We start from the raw sequence: 23,402 nt of genomic DNA, 5'->3' as shown, positions 1-23,402 counted from the left end.
TCACAATCTGTCCTTCCGGTGAGCACTCAGGGCTGATTTCCTTAAGAATGGATCGGTTTGATCTTCTTGCAGTCCATGGGACTCCCAAGAGTCTCCTCCAGCACCGTAATTCAAAAACATCAATTCTTCGGCGATCAGCCTTCTTTATGGTCCAGCTCTCACTTCCATACATCACTACTGGGAAAACCATAGCTTTTACTATACGGACCTTTGTTGGCAAGGTGATGTCTCTACTTTTTAAGATGCTGTCTAGGTTTGTCATTGCTTTTCTCCCCAGAAGCAGGCATCTTTTAATTTCGTGGCTGCTGTCACCATCTGCAGTGATCATGGAGCCCAAGAAAGTAAAATCTCTCACTGCCTCCATTTCTTCCCCTTCTGTTTGCCAGGAGGTGATGGGACCAGTGGCCATGATCTTCGTTTTTTTGATGTTGAGCTTCAGACCATATTTTGCGCTCTCCTCTCTCACCCTCAATAAAAGGTTCTTTAATTTCTCCTCACTTTCTGCCATCAAGGTTGTGTCATCTGCATATCTGAGGCTGTTGATATTTCTTCCGGCAATCTTAATTCCGGCTAGGGATTCATCCAGCCCAGCCTTTTGCATGATGAATTCTGCATATAAGTTAAATAAGCAGGGAGACAATATCCAGCCTTGTCGTACTCTTTTCCCAATTTTGAACCAATCAGTTGTTCCATATCCAGTTCTAACTGTAGCTTCTTGTCCCACATAGAGATTTCTCAGGAGACAGATGAGGTGATCAGGCACTCCCATTTCTTTAAGAACTTGCCATAGTTTGCTGTGGTCGACACAGTCAAAGGCTTTTGCATAGTCAATGAAGCAGAAGTAGATGTCTTTCTGGAACTCTCTAGCTTTCTCCATAATCCAGCGCATGTTTGCAATTTGGTCTCTGGTTCCTCTGCTTCTTCTAAATCCAGCTTGCACTTCTGGGAATTCTCGGTCCACATACTGCTTGAGCCTTCCTTCTAGAATTTTAAACATAACCTTGCTAGCGTGCGAAATGAGTGCAATTGTGTGGTAGTTGGAGCATTCTTTGGCACTGCCTTTCTTTGGGATTGGGATGTAGACTGATCTTCTCCAATCCTCTGGCCACTGCTGAGTTTTCCAAACTTGCTGGCATACTGAGTGTAGCACCTTAACAACCTCATCTTTTAAAATTTTAAATAGTTCAGCTGGAATACCATCACTTCCACTGGCCTTGTTATTTGCAGTGCTTTCTAAGGCCCATTTGACTTCACTCTCCAGGATGTCTGGCTCAAGGTCAGCAACCACCCTATCTGGGGTGTACGAGCCATCCATATCTTTCTGGTATAATTCCTCTGTGTATTCTTGCAACCTCTTCTTGATGTCTTCTGCTTCTGTTAGGTCCTTACCACTTTTGTCCTTTATTATGGTAATCTTTGTACAAAATGTTCCTTTCATATCTCCAATTTTCTTGAACAGATCTCTGGTTCTTCCCATTCTGCTGTTTTCCTCTATTTCTTTGCATTGCTCATTTAAGAAGGCCTTCTTGTCTCTCCTTGCTATTTTTTGAAAATCTGCATTCACTATCTCCCTCGCATTTTGCTTGCCTTCTCTCCCCCGCCTTATTTGTAAGGCCTCGTTGGACAGCCACTTTGCTTTCTTGCATTTCCTTTTCATTGGGATGATTTTCGTTGCTGCCTCCTGTACAATGTTACGAGCCTCCATCCATAGTTCTTCAGGCACTCTGTCCAGCAAATCTAAATCCTTGAACCTGTTCCTCACTTCCACTGTGTATTCATAAGGGATTTGATTTAGATTGTATCTTACCTGCCCAGTGGTTTTTCCTACTTTCTTCAGTTTAAGCTTGAATTTTGCTATAAGAAGCTGATGATCTGAGCCACAGTCAGCTCCAGGTCTTGTTTTTGCTGACTGTATAGAGCTTCTCCATCTTTGGCTGCAGAGAATATAATCAATCTGATTTCGATGCTGCCCATCTGGTGATGTCTATGTGTAGAGTCATCTCTTGTGTTGTTGGAAAAGAGTGTTTGTGATGACCAGCTTGTTCTCTTGACAGAACTCTATTAGCCTTTGCCCTGCTTCGATTTGATCTCCAAGGCCAAACTTGCCAGTTGTTCCTTTTATCTCTTGATTCCCTACTTTAGCATTCCAATCCCCTATAATGAGAAGAACATCCTTCTTTGGTGTCACTTCTATAAGGTCTTGTAAGTCTTCATAGAATTGGTCAATTTCAGTTTCTTCAGCACCAGTAGTTGGTGCATAAACTTGGATTACTGTGATGTTAAAAGGTCTGTCTTGGATTCGTATCAAGATCATTCTATCATTTTTGAGATTGCATCCCAGTACAGTTTTCACCACTCTTTTGTTGACTATGAAGGCCACTCCATTTCTTTTATGGGTTTCTTGCCAACAGTAGTAGATATGATGGTCATCCGAACTGAATTCGCCCATTCCCGTCCATTTTAGTTCACTGATGCCCAGGATGTCAATATTTATTCTTGCCATCTCATTTTTGACCACATCCAACTTACCAAGACAAGCGACGCGGGTGGCGCTGTGGGTAAAAGCCTCAGCGCCTAGGGCTTGCCGATCGAAAGGTCGGCGGTTCGAATCCCCGCAGCGGGGTGCGCTCCCGTTGCTCAGTACCAGCGCCTGCCAACCTAGCAGTTCGAAAGCACTCTTAAGTGTAAGTAGATAAATAGGGACCGCTTACTAGCGGGAAGGTAAACGGCGTTTCCGTGTGCAGCTCTGGCTCACCAGATGCAGCTTGTCACGCTTGCCACGTGACCCGAAAGTGTCTTCGGACAGCGCTGGCCCCCGGCCTCTAGAGTGAGATGGGCGCACAACCCTAGAGTCTGTCAAGACTGGCCCGTACGTGCAGGGGTACCTTTACCTTTACCTTTAACTTACCAAGGTTCATGGTTCTTACATTCCGGGTTCCTATGCAATATTTTTCTTTACAGCATTGGACTTTCCTTTTGCTTCCAGGCATATCCGCAACTGAGCGTCCTTTCGGTTTTGGCCCAGCCGCTTCATCAGCTCTGAATCTACTTGTACTTGTCCTCCGCTCTTCCTCAGTAACATGTTGGACGCCTTCCGACCTGAGGGGCTCATCTTCCAGCGTCATAACTTTTTGGTGCCTGTTGTCTTTGTCCATGGAGTTTTCTTGGCAGGGATACTGGAGTGGCTTGCCGGTTCCTCCTCCAGGTGGATCACGTTTGGTCAAAACTCTCCACTATGACCTGTTCAACTTGGGTGCCCTGCTCGGCGTAGTTCATAGCTTCTCTGAGCTATTCAAGCCCCTTCGCCACGGCAAGGCAGTGATCCATGAAGGGGATGGATCACACTGATCCATGAAGGGGATGGATCCATGAAGTTTAAAACATAGTACAAGAATAAAACAACAGAATACATACTTATTTATTTGATATTTGTAATCCATTTGCATTTGACTTCTTTTAAAGGCACAGGAACATCCGAGTTTTATTTTCCCATGCCCTTGGGGAACGGTCTTGCTTTGCATTTTGGATTTCATCACTTTGCAAGTCATGCCTACTTGGCTTGGTTCTTCCCTGCTGGTCTACCACTAAGGCAAACTAGCTCAGGGGGCCAAGGGGGCTTGTAAAAGCAACTTCTCCTAGTGATCTGGATGTGCATCCCACTTCTGCCTCTGATCGAAACAGGTCTGGGCAAACTTTTGAGTTGTTCTGGGAAACTGCAGCATTTGATTTCCAGGCTTCATGTACAGCAGGGCTCAACCTTGACATCTGCTTTCCAGTGTCAACATACAAAGTACTGGCAGTTTCTAGCATTGCCCAGGAACTCTAGGAAAACCAAAATTTTAAAAACAGTGCAGTTTTAAAATATTCCGTCCACCACCTTGGTTGAAAATGGCATCCAGACATAAACAGCAGCCTGCTAAGAGCAGCAGAAGAGCCTGTTGGATCAGGCCGAGGGCCCATCTCGATCATCATCTTCCCAACCAGTTCCCCACAGGAATCCTGCAAGAAGGACCCCAGAGCAACAGCAGTGCTCCCCCCACCCCACGCTACTTGCACATTCAGAGGCACATTCTGAACCATTAAGGCAGAACATAGCTATTGTGACTAGTAGCCATTGACAGCCCTAGGCACATTAATTTCTCTAATCCTCCTTTAAAGCCATCCAAGTTGGTGGCCTTCACTACTGCTTGTGGGACCCAGCTGCCCCAAGTCCACACTCAGGGCAATCCAAAAAGGAATTCCATAGTAAAAACACAGGGGCAACTCAAGAAGCAAAGTCCAGAAACAGTCTAAGGTCAAGACAGAGAAAACCCCTGTTCGGACAAGTTTGTTCCACCATTCCGGGTCCAAATGGAGTTCAATTGTTTCGAAAAATAGAAGAAAATCTGCTCCTTCATCTGAAATTTGATTACAGTATCTTAAGGTGTCTAAATCATAGAACTGTAGAGTTGTAAGGGACCACAAGAGTCATCTAGTCGAACCCCCTGCAACGCAGGAATCTTTTTGCCCAGCTTGGGGCTTGAACCTGCATCCCTGGGATGGTGGTGGTGGTTGTTTTTATTAATTTCTATTATTTATAAGCCACCCATCTGACAGGGTTGCCCCAGCCACTCTTGGCAGCTCCCAACAAAAAATAGTAATATTAGTAAAATAGTAAAAACACAGTTACAACATCAAACACTAAGAACTTTAGGAGTCTCATGCTCTACCAACTGAGCTACGCAGATCAAGCAAGCACACAGACAACAAGATTCGATTTCTTCTCCACCTCTCCATTTTGAGCTCCCTGAGTGGGTAACAACAACTCAAAAATAGAATATTAAAACTAGTTAAGACCAATTATGATCAAAAGAATAGGGCATGTTCCAAAATATACCTCTAGATGAGCCTTTGGTCTGATCCAGAAGGGCTGAGTAACAGCAAAGGAGAGCTACTTCCTTCATGCTCAGCCTGCGCATTTCCTGAAAGCATTGGACTGGCCTATGTGGGAAGCAGGATGCTGGGCCAGAGAGGCTTTGAGCCTGATCCTGCACAGCTCCTTTGGTGTTCTTGCTGTTGCTGAGACACATTCGCCACAGGGACGTCTAGCAGCCACTCCTCCTGCTCCTTCCCATGGCAGCAGATCATGGAGTTTCCAAGTTCAGAGGCAATATACCATTGAATATTGGTTTATCAGAGGCAAATGCTTGATGTCCTGCTTTGTGGGCAGCCTGGAGGAAGCTTCTTGGCCACTGTGGGAAGGAGTTTGGAGCCCAGACCAGATGATCCAGAAGGACTCCTCTCACGGTGACCCTCTCTTTCTCTGCCTGCCCATTCCCCGTCCCCCGGCACAGTCTGAACCTGAGCAACAGCGATATCCTCACTGTCTATGATGGAGACGACGTCAGCACCCACATCTTGGGACACTACCTGGGCAGCAGTGGGCCTCAGAAACTCTACTCCTCCACGCCAGACTTGACCATCCAGTTCCACTCGGACCCGGCTGGGCTCATCTTTGGAAAAGGGCAGGGATTTATCATGAACTACATTGGTGGGTGCCTGGAAGGGTGCCCAGAGGCCTTGCCACCTTCTGGCCTGGAAAGGGCAAAGCTGGGGGAGGGGCTGACTGCGCAAGATGCAGAGGCTCACTGGAGATGGGTGAGGAGCCCATGACCCACCAGGCTTTCTTGGAGTTAAACTCCCATCAGCCTTAGCAGCCAGAGAGGGAGCTGGGAGTTGCATTTCAGCAACATTGGAAGGGTGACAGCTCCCTGCTCCCCACTCTGTAACCTTTAAGAACTAGCAGTTGCAGCTGTTCAAGCTCCAGCCAAGAGGGACTTGAAATGTGTTTGGGGGCAGCTCCCTCCATTTGTCCTTTAACTGGGGAGGAGAGAGAGAAAGAGAGGCTTCCTGGGGTGCCTGGTTGGGGGGGGGGGGGTGGCAGAGCAGTTTCTCTGAGCACAGAATGCCCACTCCCTACATCTCTATGGGAGAGGATCAGGAAGAGCCCATGGGGAAAGGGACCTCTCTGTGACTGAAACCCCTTCATACCCTCCCTTTAAAGTGCCACAATAACACTTTAAACAGCCATGGCTTCCTCCCCAAGAATCCTGGCAGTTTGTTAGGCAACACTCCCCCCACACACACACACACACCCGAGCTACAATTCCCAGAGCTCCTTGTGAAGAGGGGTGGGTTGTTAAACCATGCTAGGAACTGTAGCTCTGGGAGGTGACTATCAAAGGGCTTTCACTGTGTGGTGTGCAAGTGTCCTGAGATGACCCTGTCAGAGTAGACAGAGATGATAGATGATAGATGATAGATGATAGATAGATAGATAGATAGATAGATAGATATAGATAGATAGATGATATAGATAGATAGATAGATAAATAGATAGATAGATAGATATAGATAGATGATAGATAGATTAGATAGATAGATAGATAGATAGATGATAGATAGATAGATATAGATGATAGATATAGATAGATAGATAGATAGATAGATAGATAGATAGATAGATAGATGATAGATAGATAGATAGATAGATAGATAGATAGATAGATGATAGATAGATAGATATAGATAGATAGATGATAGATAGATAGATAGATAGATAGATAGATAGATAGATAGAGATAGAGATAGATAGATAGATAGATAGATAGATAGATAGATAGATAGATAGATAGATATAGATAGATAGATGATAGATAGATGATTGATTGATTGATTGATAGATAGATAGATAGATGATAGATAGATAGATAGATGATAGATAGATAGATAGATAGATAGATAGATAGATAGATAGATAGATGATAGAGATAGATAGATGATAGATAGATGATAGATAGATAGATAGATAGATAGATAGATAGATAGATAGATAGATGATAGATGATAGATAGATAGATAGATAGATAGATAGATAGATAGATGATAGAGATAGATAGATGATAGATGATAGATAGATAGATAGATAGATAGATAGATAGATAGATAGATAGATGATAGATAGATAGATGATAGATGATAGATAGATAGATAGATAGATAGATGATAGATAGATAGATAGATAGATAGATAGATAGATAGATAGATGATAGATAGATGATAGAGATAGATAGATGATAGATAGATAGATAGATAGATAGATAGATAGATAGATAGATGATAGATAGATAGATAGATAGATAGATAGATAGATAGATAGATAGATAGATGATAGATGATAGATAGATGATAGATAGATGATAGATAGATGATAGATGATAGATAGAGATAGGCAGGCAGGCCAGAGCAAAAATGCAGAGGATGGTGGTGCAAACTTGATCCATGGCCCTTGGGATCCTGCCTGGCCACCCACAGTGCTGATTTAGGGACCTGCAGCCAAATCCTTGACTTTGAACTCTCACTGTCTGGAACTCCTCCCAACTCAGTCAGGGGCATGGAATCTGCTGTGGCTGCCTAGACTCTGTTTCTGGGCTCTGACCCGCATCTTCCCCAGCCACTGTGAGCAGAGGTCAGCTGCATCTTGATGGTCCTCACAGGCTCTCTGGCCCTATGCAAACTGAGACCCAGAGTTCCCCTGGCTGGTCCCATGGGCTTTTGTCAGCCTGCTTCCCCCACCCCCACCCCATCTGCATTTCCCACTTCTCAAGGCCTTGGGAGCCTCAAGACCTTGACAGCATAGAGCCCTTTCCATCAGCAACAGCGCTGATTTCTTCCTCCTCTGACTTTGCCCCTCACTCTCACCAGGGAGGGTGTTGCAAGCCACAGGAGCCAACTCCTAAGAGCCAATGTCCCTTTGGGGGGCCCCCTAAAATATTTGAAGGGGCCAGGGGCTGCCAGAGTTGATGGGCATTGCCATTCAAGTGGTGTGTGGGTGTGTGCCACATCTTGTGATGGATTATGTGGGGTGGGGCCTACTTGCCCCCCCCCCATATTTTATTCAAGTTGGCATCCCTGCTGCAAGCTTTCTGTGATGTCAAAGAATGCTCTAAGCAGGACGCATCCCATCACCGGGGCAACTCTTCTGGAGACGGTGCCATCCAAGCTGTGTGCACAAGCTCCTTAAAGGAGGCAAAATGTTCTGTTAGAGAAGCCCAGGTTGATGCAGCCCAGATTTTGAGAGTTCCACCTCCAGCTTCTCTAGAACTTGATGTTTCCTGCAGCTGTCAAATAGCTGCCAAGAGGGTATTTGAGGTGCTTGAGGAGCAGGGTCCAGCTGTGTACCCAGCTGCTTCTTAACTGCAAGTTCTCTTTCCGGGTACAGAAGTGTCGCGGAATGACTCCTGTTCAGACTTGCCTGAAATCCAGAACGGCTGGAAGACCACATCTCACACAGAACTTGTTCGTGAGTCCAAGATCACCTACCAGTGTGACCCAGGCTACGACATTGTCGGGAGTGACACCCTCACCTGCCAGTGGGACCTCAGCTGGAGCAGCGACCCGCCCTTCTGTGAGAAAAGTATGGGCTTCGCAATGTAGGCAAGGGTGGCATGACCTGTGCTGACTCCGCGTCTGCCCTGCTCCTGACTCTTAGCACGTCTCTCCTCGTGGTTTGAGGAACCCTCCCTGCATCTGCCATGTAAGAGAGAGCCTTGCACCTTGTAGAGCAGAGCTGAGGTGGCTCCCCCAGTTTACACAGTACGATCTCATCTTACACAGAGGTATGCTCAAGTCCTTTGGAGCTGCTCAGCAAGTCGGGGGAGAGCTTAAAAGCTCTTTTTGCAGCAGGTAACTCAAGAGGAACCAGCACAAAGGGAGCTTTTAAGGCCTCTGCCTTGCTTGGAGGTCAAGGCCAGCATGTCAGAATAGGACCTGGGAGGCCAGGGTTTGAATCCCCACTCAGCCATATGGAACTCGCTGGTTGACCTTGGGTGCTGGTCCCTGCCTCTCAGCCTAGCCTACCTTGCAGGGTTGCTGTGAGGATTAAATGAGGAGTGGGGAGAACTGTGTATGCCACCTGGAACTCCTTGGAGAGAAAATGTGGGGTGCAGTAAATAACTATCAAGGGCCTCTTAGCACACTAGGTCCAGAAGCCTAGTGATCTTCACAGGAGATCTCACGGGAACTCCAACAGTCTCGTCTTGAGCTCTCCGCCTTGCTTGGATTCAACTTGTGCCATTTCAAGCAGCTGGTCTTCAGCCCCATGTAGCTGAGATCACACCAGTTCAATGTGCATAAAATGTGGCCGCCCTGAGCAGCCTCTGCTGGGGATTCCCAGGACCCGCTTTGGATTGCTGTGCAGGTGCAAGAAGGGGTTGAGCTGAAGAAAGATAGAAGCTTGCCATTTGGCAGCTAGAAGCCCCAGCTCAGCCAGCTGTGGTTTCTGCTACGAGTGTTATTATTGTCATTCTCATCTGCTTTCCTCAAAAAGTGACCCCCAGAACAACATACAAAAACACTGTCTGAAACCAAGCATAGCAACCCAACCAATAAAAACCTGAAAATACAGCTCTACAGATAAATGGCAATTCTTACACATCCCAGTACATTAAATGAGGCACGCCTGGAAGAAGCGGACCATTTGGATCCCTTCCAGTTGGGATTCAGGCCTCACCATGGGACTGAAACTACCTTGGTCGTGCTGGTCGATGATCTCCGGCAGGCTAGGGACAAAGGTGAGAGCTGTTTCCTAGTTCTGCTGGATTTCTCAGCGGCCTTTGATACCATCGACCATAACATCCTTCTAGACCGTCTAGAGGAGCTGGGAGCTGGGGCCACTGTTATACAGTGGTGCCCCGCAAGACGAAATTAATTCGTTCCGCAATTTTTGTCGTCTAGCGAATTTTTCGTCTTGCGAAGCACGAAATCCCATAGGAATGCATTGAAAATCAATTAATGCGTTCCTATGGTCAAAAAAAGTCCAAACAAAGCCAAATTTGGTACAACAACAGTTTATTAACTGCTCTTTAAAGTCACACATACTGTAAAGAGCAGTTCAAAAATTGAAGGGAAAATAAATTAACTTTATAAACAAAACATGTCTTTGTTTTTAGACAAAGAAAACAAAGTCGCGAGACGTTTTCGTCTTGCGAAGCAAGCCCATAGGGGAAATTCGTCTTGCGAGGCAAATCGAAAACGGAAAAACCTTTCGTCTAGCGAGTTTTTTGTCTTGCGAGGCATTCGTCTTGCGAGGTACCACTGTACAGTGGTTCTGCTCCTTCCTCCTGGGCTATGTTCAGAAAGTGGAGAGTGAGTGTTCATACCCCTAGGCCCTCACTTGTGGGGTGCTTCAGGGTTCTGAGCTCTCCCCATGCTTTTTAACATCTACATGAAGCCGCTGGGAGAGATCATCAGGGGGTTTGGGCTGGGTGTCCATCAATATGCGGATGATACCCAGCTCTATCTCTCTTTCAAATCAGAACCAGTGAAGGCGGTGAAGGTCCTGTGTGAGTGTCTGGAGGTGGTTGGAGGATGGATGGCGGCTAACAGATTGAGGTTGAATCCTGACAAAACAGAAGTACTGTTTTGGGGGACAGGAGGCGGGCAGGTGTGGAGGACTCCCTGGTCCTGAATGGGGTAACTGTGCCCCTGAAGGACCAGGTGCGCAGCCTGGAAATCATTTTGGACTCACAGCTGTCCATGGAGGCGCAGGTCAATTCTGTGTCCAGAGCAGCTGTCTACCAGCTCCATCTGGTACGCAAGCTGAGACCCTACCTGCCCGCGGACTGTCTTGCCAGAGTGGTGCATGCGCTGGTTATCTCTCACTTGGACTACTGCAGTGCGCTCTACATGGGGCTACCTTTGAAGGTGACCCAGAAACTACAACTAATCCAGAATGCAGCAGCTAGACTGGTGACTGGGAGTGGCCGCCAAGACCACATAACACCAGTCTTGAAAGTACATTTCCAAGCACATTCCAGTACATTTCCGAGCACAATTCAAAGTGTTGGTGCTGACCTTTAAAGCCCTAAACGGCCTCGGTCCAGTATACCTGAAGGAGCGTCTCCTACCCCACCGTTCTACACTGAGGTCCAGTGCCGAGGACCTTCTGGCGGTTCCCTCCCTGCAAGAAGTGAGGTTACAAAGAACCAGGCAGAGGGCCTTCTCGGTAGTGGCACCTGCCCTGTGGAACACCCTCCCACCAGATGTCAAAGAGAATAACAACTACCTGACTTTTAGAACACATCTGAAGGCAGACCTATTTAGGGAAGCTTTTAATGTTTGATGAATTACTGTATTTTAATATTTTGTTGAAAGCCGCCCAGAGTGGCTGGGGAAGCCCAACCAGATGGGTGGGGTATAAATAAATTATTATTATTATTATTATTATTATTATTATTATTATTATTATTATATTGAAACCTTTCAAACTGAAGGGTGAAAAGGCATCAGATTTCAAAGCTTTCATGAGGACTAGAAGCATTTCAAACCGGAAATCCTCCACATCCTACCATACTGCAAGCTAGAGAGACCAACTCTTGCCATGGATGCCCCCAGTTCTCATCTAACTCTGTTCCTTTCTCTCCTCTAGTTATGTACTGCACAGACCCTGGGGAGGTGGAGCACTCAGCCCGTTTGATTTCTGACCCCGTGCTCTTGGTCGGGACCACAATCCAGTACACCTGCAATCCGGGCTTCGTTCTTGAAGGAAGTTCTCTCCTGACCTGTTACAGCCGCGAGACGGGGACACCCATCTGGACCTCAAGGCTGCCCCACTGTGTTTGTACGTTGGGCTCTTTACCCCTCTGAATGCAAAACTCACACACTTCCTGGAAACGAGAAGCCACGGTTGAGTTGTGGGGGACTGCAACCCCTGTGGGTTGGCATTTGAATATAAATACAAGAATACCATATGAAGCTGCCTTCAACAGGTCCAGGTCCTTGATAGATTTGGGCTCAAAAAGATCTCTTTTAACCAGCAGGAGCTCCCTTCAAGGCCTCGGATGGAGAGGGCTCTTCCATATCATCTAGAATCGTAGAAGTGAAGAGTTTGAGGTGACTGGGGGTCATCTAGTCCCACCCCCAGCAATGCAGGAATCTCAGCTAAAGCATCCCTGACAGATGGCCATATGACCTTTGCGTAAAATTTTCCATTTTTGTCATTTGAATCCATTGGTTTTAGGCCCTACCCTCAAGCTTGCTCTGTCTTCTGTGTGACAGCCCTTCATATATTTGAAGATGGTGATCTGCAAATATGGTGCCAGAAATCTTTTTTCCCTGGATATGCCAGGAACTGAGCCAAATTATAGCATCAAATCAATATTTGTTGCCAGCAAGTGGTTGGATGAGCCCTCCAAAAGACAGGTGGAGAAGCACTTGGCTCACACCTGCAAACAGCTGCCAAAAGGTGCTCCAAGCCCACAGGTTAATTTGTGGCCTTTGCTGTGAGAAAACCCTCGTTTTTCACAGGGAAGGTTGCAAGGCAATGCTTCTAACACATTTGTGGGGCAGGAGAGGCAGAGCAGCACTGCTTATGTGGAGCCAGTCTTGCTTGAGCCGCTGGGGAAAAACACTCTCTGTCTCATGCAGTGTGGCATGAGGACCTGGGAGACCAGAGTTCAAATCCCGGATTTGGCCGTGAGCCTTGGGCCAGCCATTGCCCCTCCCAGCCTAACCTGCCTCACAGGTGGGAGCTAAGTGCAAGAAATAAATCCATGCACCCTGAACCAAAGAAGCTTCATGCAGACCAGATTTGGAGGGGGAAAGAATGTTCAAAGGCTTCCTCCTCTGTGTGTTTCCTCCTAGCTGAAGAATCCCTCGCCTGTGAGAACCCAGGCCTACCAGAAAACGGATACCAGATCCTCTACAAGCGCCTTTACCTACCCGGGGAGTCCCTGACATTCATGTGCTATGAGGGTTTTGAGCTCATCGGAGAGGTCACCATCAAATGTATTCTGGGGCAGCCCTCCCGCTGGAGTGGGCCACTCCCTGTCTGCAAAGGTACTGACCCCTGGAAAGAGAGAGGGGCCAGGATGCAGCCGCTTGCTTGCTTGCTTGCCTGCCTGCCTCCTTTCCCTCATCTTCTCTGGGGCAGCCTCTGGATCCAGCAGCCCCAAGCTAACCTACCTGCCTTTCTCTTTCAGTGAATCAAGACAGCTTTGAGCATGCCTTAGAAGGTGAGCAGAATATTTTCATGGGCTCCCCGAGTTCCAGAGTCAACAGGACCCAGATTAGTTTTCCTTTGGAGTTTCTGTCATGTGTGCTTTATTGGCAAATCCATTAGGAAACAAAAAGTTTATTAAGATGCAAAAAAAAAAAAAAAGTAAGATCTTTTAAGAAAAAGATATTCCAAAGAAAAAATTACAGGAAATCAGAGCAAATTCCCCAACAGAGCAAGAGAGCAAAGATTAAATGCAGTCCTCTGCTCCTTCTCTAAGCCCATTCCCCAAAGATTCCCACTTCCCTAAAGATGGCTCTCAATGGCTACCAGCCGCAGTGACTGTGCTCTGCCTCAACAGGTGGGGAGAGCGCTCTTGTGCTCGGAGCCTGCATGTAGGCTTACCTCTGGTGGGCCACTGTAAGAACAGGGTACTGGACGAGATGGGCCACTGGCCTGATCCAGCAGGCTCTTCACGTGTTCTAGAGACAGAATCTTCCACAAGCTCCTTTGCTGTCCTCCAGTCATTGGCCTCCTGGCCAGCCACCTGTTCTTATAGCATCTCCTTGTCCATCAAATGCTCACCGCAAAGGCCCCAGGAGCAAGGAATTAGGGAGCTTTCAATTTGCCTCTCCTCTGAGATATGCATGCCTTATATCCTGCCGTGGATAGCAGTTGTGGATTCCAGACCCAGGGCAATTGCTAGGTTTCCCAAGTAACTATTTATTTCCCAATGAACAAACACAGAAAATATGCATTCCATGTAATATGCGTACAAGATCCCATTCCTTCACAGCCTGCCTACATTGGGATGGGTGACAGCTGACATTCTCCCAGCCACGGCCCAGTAAGCAGGAGTCAGGGAGATGGCAAGCAACCCATGTGGGCAGGCAAAAAAGATCTTTGCTCTTGGAAATTACCACCAGGGTTTTCTCCGTCTTCCTGCCCGACAGAACTGTATCCTTGAGCTTGTGGATTCAGGAACTGGCTTGGAGTGCAGACCTACTTTGCTCTGGCTAAATGGAGGGCAAGAGAGCTGGGCTCTTCTCTGCAGGGGAAAGCTCTGTTGCTTTAACAGACAGTCAGTGTTTCCTCAGCGCGAGCTAATTGTGGGAAAGATTGTCTTCTGATATCTGAAGATCTGTCTTGAGTGTTAGCCATCCATCTCCCTAAGCCATGAAAGACCAGGGTGGGTGGAGCTGCAGAAACTCTCACACTCGCTCAGGTGCCTATTTGGCAGCTGCCCTTTGCCCAGTCCTAGAAGGGCAGAGTTGGGAGGCAGCCTTTCCCCTCAACTTGCTTGCATTCCCCCCGGGATGAGGCTGCTCCCAGAGGGCTTGTGTGGGAAGACCAAAGGACACTTTGCACGGAACATGGACACCCATTTGTTTCCTCTGCCTGTTCAAAGCCTCTTAAGCACCTAACGGTGCCCTTGGAGGGAAATCCATTTCAAGGCTAATCTCCAGTCTGCAGCTTCCATTAGGTGCTTTGGGGTGTCAGTCTTGGGTGCCCTGTAAGAGAGAATCCCATGGGGTGCTTACCTGTCCAGGATCTCACCCCGGCACTTCTCTCTTCAGTAGCTGAAGCTGCCGCAGAAACGTCCTTGGAAGGGGGGAACATGGCGCTGGCCATCTTCATCCCAGTGCTTGTGGTCTCTTTGCTGCTGGGGGGAGCATACGTCTACATCACCAGGTAGGAAGGCAGGGTGGTGGCAGGTGCCCTCTCTGGTTCGGGAGGCATTTGGGGCATTTGGAGGGAGGGCTCAGCTTCTGAGCCAGCTTGGCTGCTTCTGCCAGCCCACCTGTAGCTCTTGGCTTCTCAGGGACCTTTCCTCAGCACCCTTGCTCTGTCTTTGTGGCACTGTGCTCTGGGAGGTACATGTCAATCTGTGGCAAACTAATGGAGTGGGAGGAGGGGCCCTGGGGCAGCTGGCGTTCAGCCCCCTTCCAATGATCCCAAAGTCCTGGGCCATCAATGCATCATCTCCCTCAAAAGCACCCACCACGAGTGCTGCTGGAAGGGCTTGGAAAGTGTTGCTCAGTGGATCCCTTTGGACTCTGCTCGCTTGACTCTTCTCTCTGGTGTCTCTCTCTCCCCAACTCACAGGTGCCGCTACTACTCCAGCCTGCGCCTGCCCCTCATGTACTCTCACCCATATAGCCAGATCACAGTGGAGACAGAGTTTGACAACCCAATTTATGAGACAGGGGTGAGTTGACGGATTCCTGGATTGAAAGCAGCATCTTGATTTGGCTCCACGTGGAACACACAAGTCCCTGTGGAGGCAATTGTGAGGCAGACAGAGGCAGTAAAATGTCTCAGGACAGTCCTGAATGTTGCCCTCATTCAACTGCCTCGAAGAACCACAATGATGCTCCCTTGTCTTGCCCCATGTGCCATCACAGTAGTTTCTGGGCCTCTCCATAGTGGCCACATGGTAAGCAGAGTCATTGGATGAAATGAGCTGCCCTTTCCAAGGTTACAGCTTGGGTTTATTTGCTCAAGAGACTTGCCGTTGGTAGTCTGAGAACAAGGCATGACATCCAGCCTCACTGCATGCTTCCAGTCTGTGGTCCTACTAGTGGCAGCAGCAGCAGTCCACAACGATCTTCCTCTCTTTCGGCCTTCAGTGAGGAGTCCACATCCCTCATCCTGATTGCCAGCATTCTGTCAAAGATGGCAGGCAGTTTTCTCTCAGTGCTTAGCATGTCTGTGAATGTACCGTGACATCAGAGCAGGCCAACCAATGGAGGAGCTGCCATACCCTAAAGGGGTTGCCTTTTATTGAGAGTGAAGCTGTGTGACTCCTTCCTCCTGCCCCAAACTTTTAAAAGTTAACATGAATTTAAAACCTCAAGAATGTAAAATCTCAACAACAACAAAACATTGGTTTTTTAAAAACAAAACAAAAAACCCTGAGAAGTATTCAGAGTGCAGAGGCCCCCTGAAATAAAATAGTTCTGACCAGGTGTCTGAAGCTCTAAGCAATTTCCCCTGCTGAAAAGACATAGCTGGCACCCTTTTTGAAGCAAAGGCAGCCGTTGACCAGAGTCTGTTTTCTTTCCCCAGGAAACACGAGAATATGAAGTATCCATATAAAGCTGACTTCGTGGAACTCTCCAGACACAGCCTTGATTTCTTCTCCCAGAACCTCCTCAAGTGATAAATGTCCAGTGGAGTTTGGCTGAGAGCTTGACCATGTTGCTCCTTCTCCTTTTGCCACCTTCCTCTCCATCTTGAAGTTTTCTCCAGTTATGTTCCCGGTAGTATCACGGTTGGGTGCTGCACTCAAGATTTGCAGGCTCTGGAGCTAATCCCTGCTCAACAAGGCAACCTCCTGTATGGCTGCATAAAAAATAACACTGTGGTGCATTCGTTGTGTATTGTGAGTTGGGGTTTTCCTTACTGTCGCTTAAAAAGGAAGCTGCTTCTGGTCCCTGAGTGAGCTGGGCAACGCCAGGTCCAGTGGGCAGAGGAATCTCTTCTCCTGGCAGCCACTGCACTCCCCCCCCCCCCCGGAACTTCGTGCTGTGTTTTCCTCTGTTTGAGCTGCTGGAAGAGAAAGTGGGGCCAACTTGTAGAGGAGCTTGGAAAGCCACTGGTGACTACCTGAAGAGCAACAGTGACAAAATGACGAAAATCGTGTGTTGAAATCTCGTCCCATTTTTGTCTTGAATCATGGATGTAAACCAGTGTAAAATGGCCAGCTAGGGGATGGTTTGGCTAGGGAAGGCAGAGAAAAATGTCTCTGGAAGCTGGACAGCAGATTGGTGAATTACTCCCAGCTGGTCTTACCTGCCTTCAAAGAATTCTGTGGCTGCTGCTTAAGTCTGCTGTCTGCCAACTTTTACTGTACCTCAGGGCAAAAATGGCAGTTCCAGGCTCTTTGGTTCATGTTGTAGTGTTTCTGCTGCACACATTGGAGCCAACAACATCAGAAAACGGTGGATCTTTGGCTCCCTGAAAGGCAAGTGAAGGAATGGTGTGTGGGTGTGTATTGGATTAGTGGCTTCTGAACATGAAGGAGGGAAATGCTGCATCCAGTCTTTTTTGTCTGGAATATGACAGGAAGCAGGCAGGTGACCATACTGGCAACTGTTTGGTCCCCCATCTTCAGTTCCCAAAGCAGGGTATAGCAAAAGCCCCATCATTCACACAAGGTTCCTGTTCAATACATCATGTTTGTGTGTGAGAAACATTGGAATTCTGAATCATCGGGATTTTGCACTGTTGGGCCTTTTTTTTGAAAAAGCCACCTGGAAAAACTGCTTTAGATGAGCTAGATCAGGAGAAAGGAGTGGTCTGCAAAACACCACTTGTCTTGTGGCATGGGACAAATGCACCCGATTCCCCTTCCCACCAACTCCCTGCCTGCTTTCACACCGGAAGGCCCTGCAGTGTGGACTGTCTTTGCTCCTGGACGATTGTGCAAAGAAAGCAAACTCAAACCTGCAGCCTCTCCATGGGAACATGAGCACTCTTTGGACTGCAGAGAAACTCTGCCCCTTTTGCCGCCCCTTCCTGCCTCCATCCAGCCTGTCCCCCTCTCAAACCATCCCTGTTATTAATGGGTAACTGGAGGGGCAGCTGATGCCCCTCTTGGCATTGGCATCTTTGTAAAAATGGTGAAATTGTAACCATGGCAATGTTTTTAAAATGTCTGTTTTAGTTTCGAAACCTGGTTTGTGTGTCTCTGCAGTTGTCAAGAGTAAGGCGTAGGGGCTATTTAGTAATTTACTTTTTCCTTCCCCCCCAAAAAAAAAAAATTACAGGAAAAAAGAAGAATGTGTATTTGTAATTTGCAGTGGTAAGAGGAGGGAGGGGGAAAGTGCCAAAAAAGAAAAATTGTACCCAGATTTCTGTTTCCGTTCTTACAGGTCTCTTTTTATAAAATTGTTGGGATTAAATATTTTTAAGCTAAAACTTCCATGGGAGATGGCAGAACTTAGTGTAAGTTACCTTAATAGAAATTGTACTGCTCTGTTTTTTAATGGTGAAGGCAACAAGTTGTCGGAGTTTGGGAGTGTAGCCTTTCTAGGCCTTTTTCAAGGGTAGGAAGAGCATTGCACGGGGGGGGGGGGGGAGGAAGGAGCCAATACAGACACCGAGGGGTTAATTCAGAGAAAGAGCTTTATTCTGCCATCCGGGGTAGCAGAGGCACCTGCGTGATAATTCACAGCAAGCACACCTGAAACCATTTTTACAAGCAGTTTATATCCATCTTCCAGATCCCCCTTTCCCCCTCCCAATCTTATGAGTTTGCACACAATGTTGGCAGAAACAATCTCTATTCATGATGAAAAAAATTGTTTCTCTCTCTGGCTCTCCTGGCGCTGTTCCCGGAAGAAAGTTGCAATTGGTAAGACAAGCTTGGATGCGCTGCTGGCAAGGCCACTGAAGGCCTGGGAAACAAAAAGCATTGTTTTCTCAGCCTTTTTTGTTACAGCAAAGCTAATGCTAGCTATTGTTAGCTACTGAATCCTCAGAGAAAGTAATTTGAAAGTCTTGAGGCCTGGTTGGGGGGGGTGACTACACAGGTTTTTGGGTAACATAACCTGTCCCCTTCAGGAGCACAGAGGATGCTGCTGCCACATGGCCTGGGTGGCAGCGCCATGGGCTCCCGGATGGATTTCTGACTGGCAGATGCCAACGGCAGCCAAGGTCTCCCTACACACACCTAAGGCATAGTTAACCCAGCACTGCAGTTCCTTACTGCATGGGATCCAAATTGTGTGGACTTCTTTCTGTGTAGTTGGCTACCTGGCATTGGGAATATGACAAAATCTGCCTGCTCAGTTCATCCACACATCCAGACTGGATTTCTGCCCATTTTTTGACAAAGGCCCCGTTTCCATAGTCTCCAACTGCCCTGAAAATGTCGAGACCATAAGGAAAACCCCCAAGGCATCATTAGGCTTCTCATTTTGTCATGCAGAGTCCTGGATTCCCATCTTTGTAGAGGTATGCTAACCGGAAATAGCTTCAAGCTGGGGGAAGCGGGGGGGGGGGGTGTCAACCCAGGCTGCTTCCTTCTCCTCCTCCTTTGCTTGGCTCCTGGGAATCAGAGAAGGCAGGGTGGGGGGAAGAGGGAAGAGTCTTGTCCTGGGTCTGAGGGGGAGAGCCAGGCAGGCAAGGCGGCTGGCCAGCCTGTGGAGGAGCAGCAGCAGTAGTGGAGGGGGGGAGGCTGTGACCATCCATCTAGCTGGAGGAAGTGATCCCCGGCCTGAAGAGATCCTGAGAAAAAGTAATAAACATCTTCACATGAAGAAAAGCCCCTGTCCCCCTGGCAGTGATGCTGGTGTAGAAGAGAACGTTCCTATTTTCATCTGAGGAAGGTTGAAGGGCAGGTAGTTCCTGTCCTCGCAGGAGGCTGCATTCCATCATTGCAGGGACTTATTAAAAGGCTATGCAATAATTTCTTGCTTGGCCTAGTGACTCATGAAGAATGGGACGATGCTCATAGCTGCTGTCTCCCCTCTCCCCTTTCCATGCAAGGCATTGTCTGGGGATCACAAGGACATAAGAACTGCCTTGCTGACTTAGCAGAAGGTTCACCCAGTTTTCAACAGCAGCCAAGCAAGCACAATTCACAAGCAGAGCCTCTCTGTCCTGTTTGTGTCCCCTGACACCTGAGTAGGCTCCCTCTAAAGAGGGAGGCTCCATTCTTAGCTGCCATGCATAATGGCTACACGTAGTCCAATCTTTCCTCTTTCTAAATGGTGTGAGGAGGTGGGCTGTCAATTTCCACAAGCAAGAGCCACAGGAGGCATTTAAGGCTTCTTCCCAAGCTGTTTTCTTGGGATGCCCTGTGCAACTTAAGTTGGAGAACCAGGGCAAGTGGGAATGGGGCTGCAGACCAGGGGTCACAGACTTGCTGTATTTCAGGTCATTGGGCTCAAATCAGACTTCTGGATCCCTCTCAAGAGAGGATTCAAAACTATTTCATCTCTTTGACAAACTGTTTGTGTTTTCCCCAAAATGTGCCTATCCAATCCTCTGAAATCCTGCTAGACTTCTCTGAGCTTTGCCCATCCTGGCAGGGGAAGTTAGTTCATTTCACTGCAATCCACTTCAGTTTTCTTATGACTTGCCTCACACACTTTGTCTGCACCCCAAATGCCCCACAAACAGGATGGTTTTTCTTTTTCTGCTTGTGCACCCACAGTCACATCATAGCAACGGTAGTGCACTGTGCTAGGTGCTGCATGGTTTTTAATGGCAGTTTTACAGGTACACCACAGGCCACCTGAATAAAGCTTGCAGACCACTGGTGGTCAGCTTATGGCCAGAAGTGTAATAGTAGATTTGGAAGTGCAGGATCTCATCATGGCACACACATCAACCACACCCCCAGAAGAGACTGAACACATGACTGCCTTCCTCCTGTGCACAGTGACCAGAGAGCTCCATCAAACTCAGTGATGCTGACCTGACCTTTGGCTGCAGAAAAACACCCTGAGCTATTGCAAAAGGCAGCCTTCAGCCAACCAAAATGCAAAATTCAGCTTTTAAGTAAACAACCTAGCAAAATAAGTACTATTATTAATAAGAATAAACACTCTTTTCCACCTCTTTTATATGCCAGAACAAGGAGGAGCCATCAGCTGCCCTGGCTGGTGCTCTGGCAGAGGACATATTTGCTCCTGCTCTTAAAAAAAAGAATCCCTGGAGCTGCAGTCTGTTGCTACTGCCCTTAGGGCAGAGGAGATACCTCTGGGAACTCCAGGGGCTGCTGAAACATTGCAAGTCTTGCCATCTCTGTGGCAGCAGCTCCCTGCCCTTCAGTTGCTCTGTGCCGGAACATAGAATCATATGTCATCTTTTTCAGAATCCAAATTCTGTGTCTAGGAAAATAATAACAATCCCCGTTTACTCAAATAAACCACAGTTTTTCACTTAGTTAGACCTAAGTAATTCAGAATTAATTCATTTGATCATGGACTTTCCTTCCCTGGTGATTTTTAAACTGAGGTTGGGTGGTCAGCTGCCATGGATGCCTTAGCTGAGATTCCTGCATTGCAGGAGGTTGGTCTAGAGGACTCTTGTGGTCCCTTCTAGCTCTACAATTCTGGGCTTCTATTATCTGTCACTTCCTGCAGGACTCTGCAGGGAGGATCACTGGCTGCGGTACTGAAATCTGTTTGACTCATCTTCTTTTTGGCCTGAAATCTGGGGGCTGCTGACCACCCCATTGCTTGGGCCATCACCTCCCTGCCATGGAGAGCAACCCCCATGGACCAGGGGTTGTGTACTGGAGCACGTCTCCACTGGTGCAGTTGTGCCTGATGTGCTGGGGAGGTGGGGGGGGCGGCAGCTAGGTGCTGCCTTGCCATCAAACTCAGCCAAAGAGGCCATAAACTTCCAAGGCTGTACCACATTCACAGGCTAAAAGGCTCCTTTCTCAATTGCCACATATCCCTTTAGCCCAGCTAGCATGGAAGCAGAGGTTCTGTGTGGCTGTGTTACCTAGAGACATCCTTCCCCATGGCCAAGATCCTTCTATAATGTCTACGCACAAGTAAGTTCCATTCAACCAAGTTTCCTCCCTGGCAATTTCAAATAAATGTTTATGACTCCCCCCCCCCCCCACTGATGCCACCAGGGGGATTTAGTGAGTATTCATCCTGTAAATACCCTCCCTCAGTCATGAAAAGATAAGGCAAGCTTGCAGGCTCAGGCCAGTGGCCCCGTCTGGTCCTGAATCCTCAGCTTGGCCAGCCAGATGCCTCCATGGGAAGCCTGCAAGCAGGATCAGGGCCTAAGAGCCTTCTCCCCGCCTGTGTTTTCCAGCAACTGCTATTCAGAGGCTGCTCCTATGATGGCAGGTATAATAATGATTATGTTGCTGTTGCTGTTGCTGTTGCTGTTGCTGTTGCTGTTGTTGTTGTTGTTGTTGTTAAATATCAAATGATATTTCACTCCTTTACCCCCAAATCTAGATTGCAAGGGGTGTGGTGGAGTCTCCTTCTTTGGAGGTCTTTAAGCAGAGGCTTGACAACCATATGTCAGGAGTGCTCTGATGGTGTTTCCTGCTTGGCAGGGGGTTGGACTCGATGGCCCTTGTGGTCTCTTCCAACTCTATGATTCTATGATTCTATGATTCTATGAGATATTCTTGGTGGCTGCACCTCTCCACAGCCACCAGATGGCACCAGGCACTCGGTTTTGGAGCATGTCAATTGCAGCCTGAGGGGGGTCCCAATCCCCATGTTGTCACCGCAGCCCAGCACACCCCCACCCCCCCGGAAGTGGACATAGTCAGAGCTCTTGCCCCAGTTGTGATAAACTAAGACAGCACAGGCTACAGGTTGCCAGCATGCCACAATTAATCCACTTGACCCTTTGAGTGTGAGTGGAGGACTCTTATCAGGAGCTGTGGAGAAAATTTAGAAGATCCCTTTTCTCTGGACACCAACTTGTCTCATCTTCAGCCAGGGCATCTTCTTGCTGGGTAGGGAATCCCGACTGGTGGAAGCTGTTGCTTCCCTTCTTTCCCTAGTATCAGACTCCTCTGATTTTGCTTGGGGGGGGGGGGGGAGATTTGCTACACCTAATGAATTTCTGCCTGTCGCACAGTTGCCAACAGTCAGGGCTGCCTGAATAGTAGAAGTACACCAATAGTCCCAGAGAGAGCTTCTCTTAGCATGTGCAGAAAGACCCTTCCCACCTACCACTGAATAACTATATACAACCTCTACAGACCTAGGAGCAGGAAATGTGGCAGATGACACCACTCCCCAGTGGGCTTCAGGCCCCACACCCATCTCCCCCACTAGAAGCTTCCCCACCTTGGGGAAGGCAAAGGCATCTGGAGGCTGTGTGGCTTTTTTGCCGGGATTCAATGTTGCCGGAGGGAAAGAAAAAGGCCTTCCCAAACAAGTCCCTTTTCTAATTACTCTTAATCCTCTTCCTACCTCCCAGGGGATAAGAGGAAATAAATTGCATTTTTCCTCTCTCAGTCTCTCTCTTTCCCTGCCCCCACCACCCAGAAGCATAGGGAGCTGTGCCTGGCAGGTTGAAATCTCTCTCTCTTGCTGTCTTGAGCGCATGCACACCCCCTCTGCTGCCCATGACGTGGGCATCCAAGGAAGCAGACTGCTGGAAGATTCGGACACGGAAAGCAAAGTCCCTCTTCATGCGGTGCAGAGTCAAATCAGGAAACGCGCTGAGGAGGCAGCGATGCCCACCAACTGGGATGGCTTTAAAAGAGGACTGGGGAAATCTATGATTGTAGGCTAAGGCTATCAATAGCTCTTGGCCACGAGGGCCATGCTCTGCCTCTGCATTCAGAGGCAATGACGCTTCTGAATCCCAGTTGCTGGAAAGCGCTGGGCAGGAGAAGGCTCTCGAATCCTGCTTGCAGGTTTCC

The 23,402-nt window shown here is 47.9% G+C and overlaps 1 protein-coding gene across 6 annotated transcripts in view; it reads left to right on the top strand.

The window, feature by feature from the left end:
- Positions 1-17,710, top strand: part of SEZ6L (seizure related 6 homolog like) — a 149,813-nt gene extending 132,103 nt beyond the window's left edge. For 4 of the 6 annotated variants that reach the window (XM_028709549.2, XM_028709550.2, XM_077919996.1 and 1 more), the window contains 8 exons: positions 5,334-5,530; positions 8,261-8,455; positions 11,468-11,659; positions 12,682-12,876; positions 13,020-13,052; positions 14,611-14,725; positions 15,140-15,242; positions 16,103-17,710. In XM_028709549.2, the coding sequence (XP_028565382.2) occupies positions 5,334-5,530; positions 8,261-8,455; positions 11,468-11,659; positions 12,682-12,876; positions 13,020-13,052; positions 14,611-14,725; positions 15,140-15,242; positions 16,103-16,132 (1,060 nt within the window). In that variant the 3' untranslated portion in view covers positions 16,133-17,710. The remainder of the gene's footprint in view (positions 1-5,333; positions 5,531-8,260; positions 8,456-11,467; positions 11,660-12,681; positions 12,877-13,019; positions 13,053-14,610; positions 14,726-15,139; positions 15,243-16,102) is intronic. The other 2 variants (XM_028709548.2, XM_077919995.1) reach the window with 2 other exon arrangements.
- Positions 17,711-23,402: the final 5,692 nt, after the last annotated feature.

Source organism: Podarcis muralis, chromosome 16, assembly GCF_964188315.1.
Source record: "Podarcis muralis chromosome 16, rPodMur119.hap1.1, whole genome shotgun sequence".
Taxonomy (NCBI): Eukaryota; Metazoa; Chordata; class Lepidosauria; order Squamata; family Lacertidae; genus Podarcis; species Podarcis muralis.
This window is presented reverse-complemented; position numbering and strand designations above follow the sequence as displayed.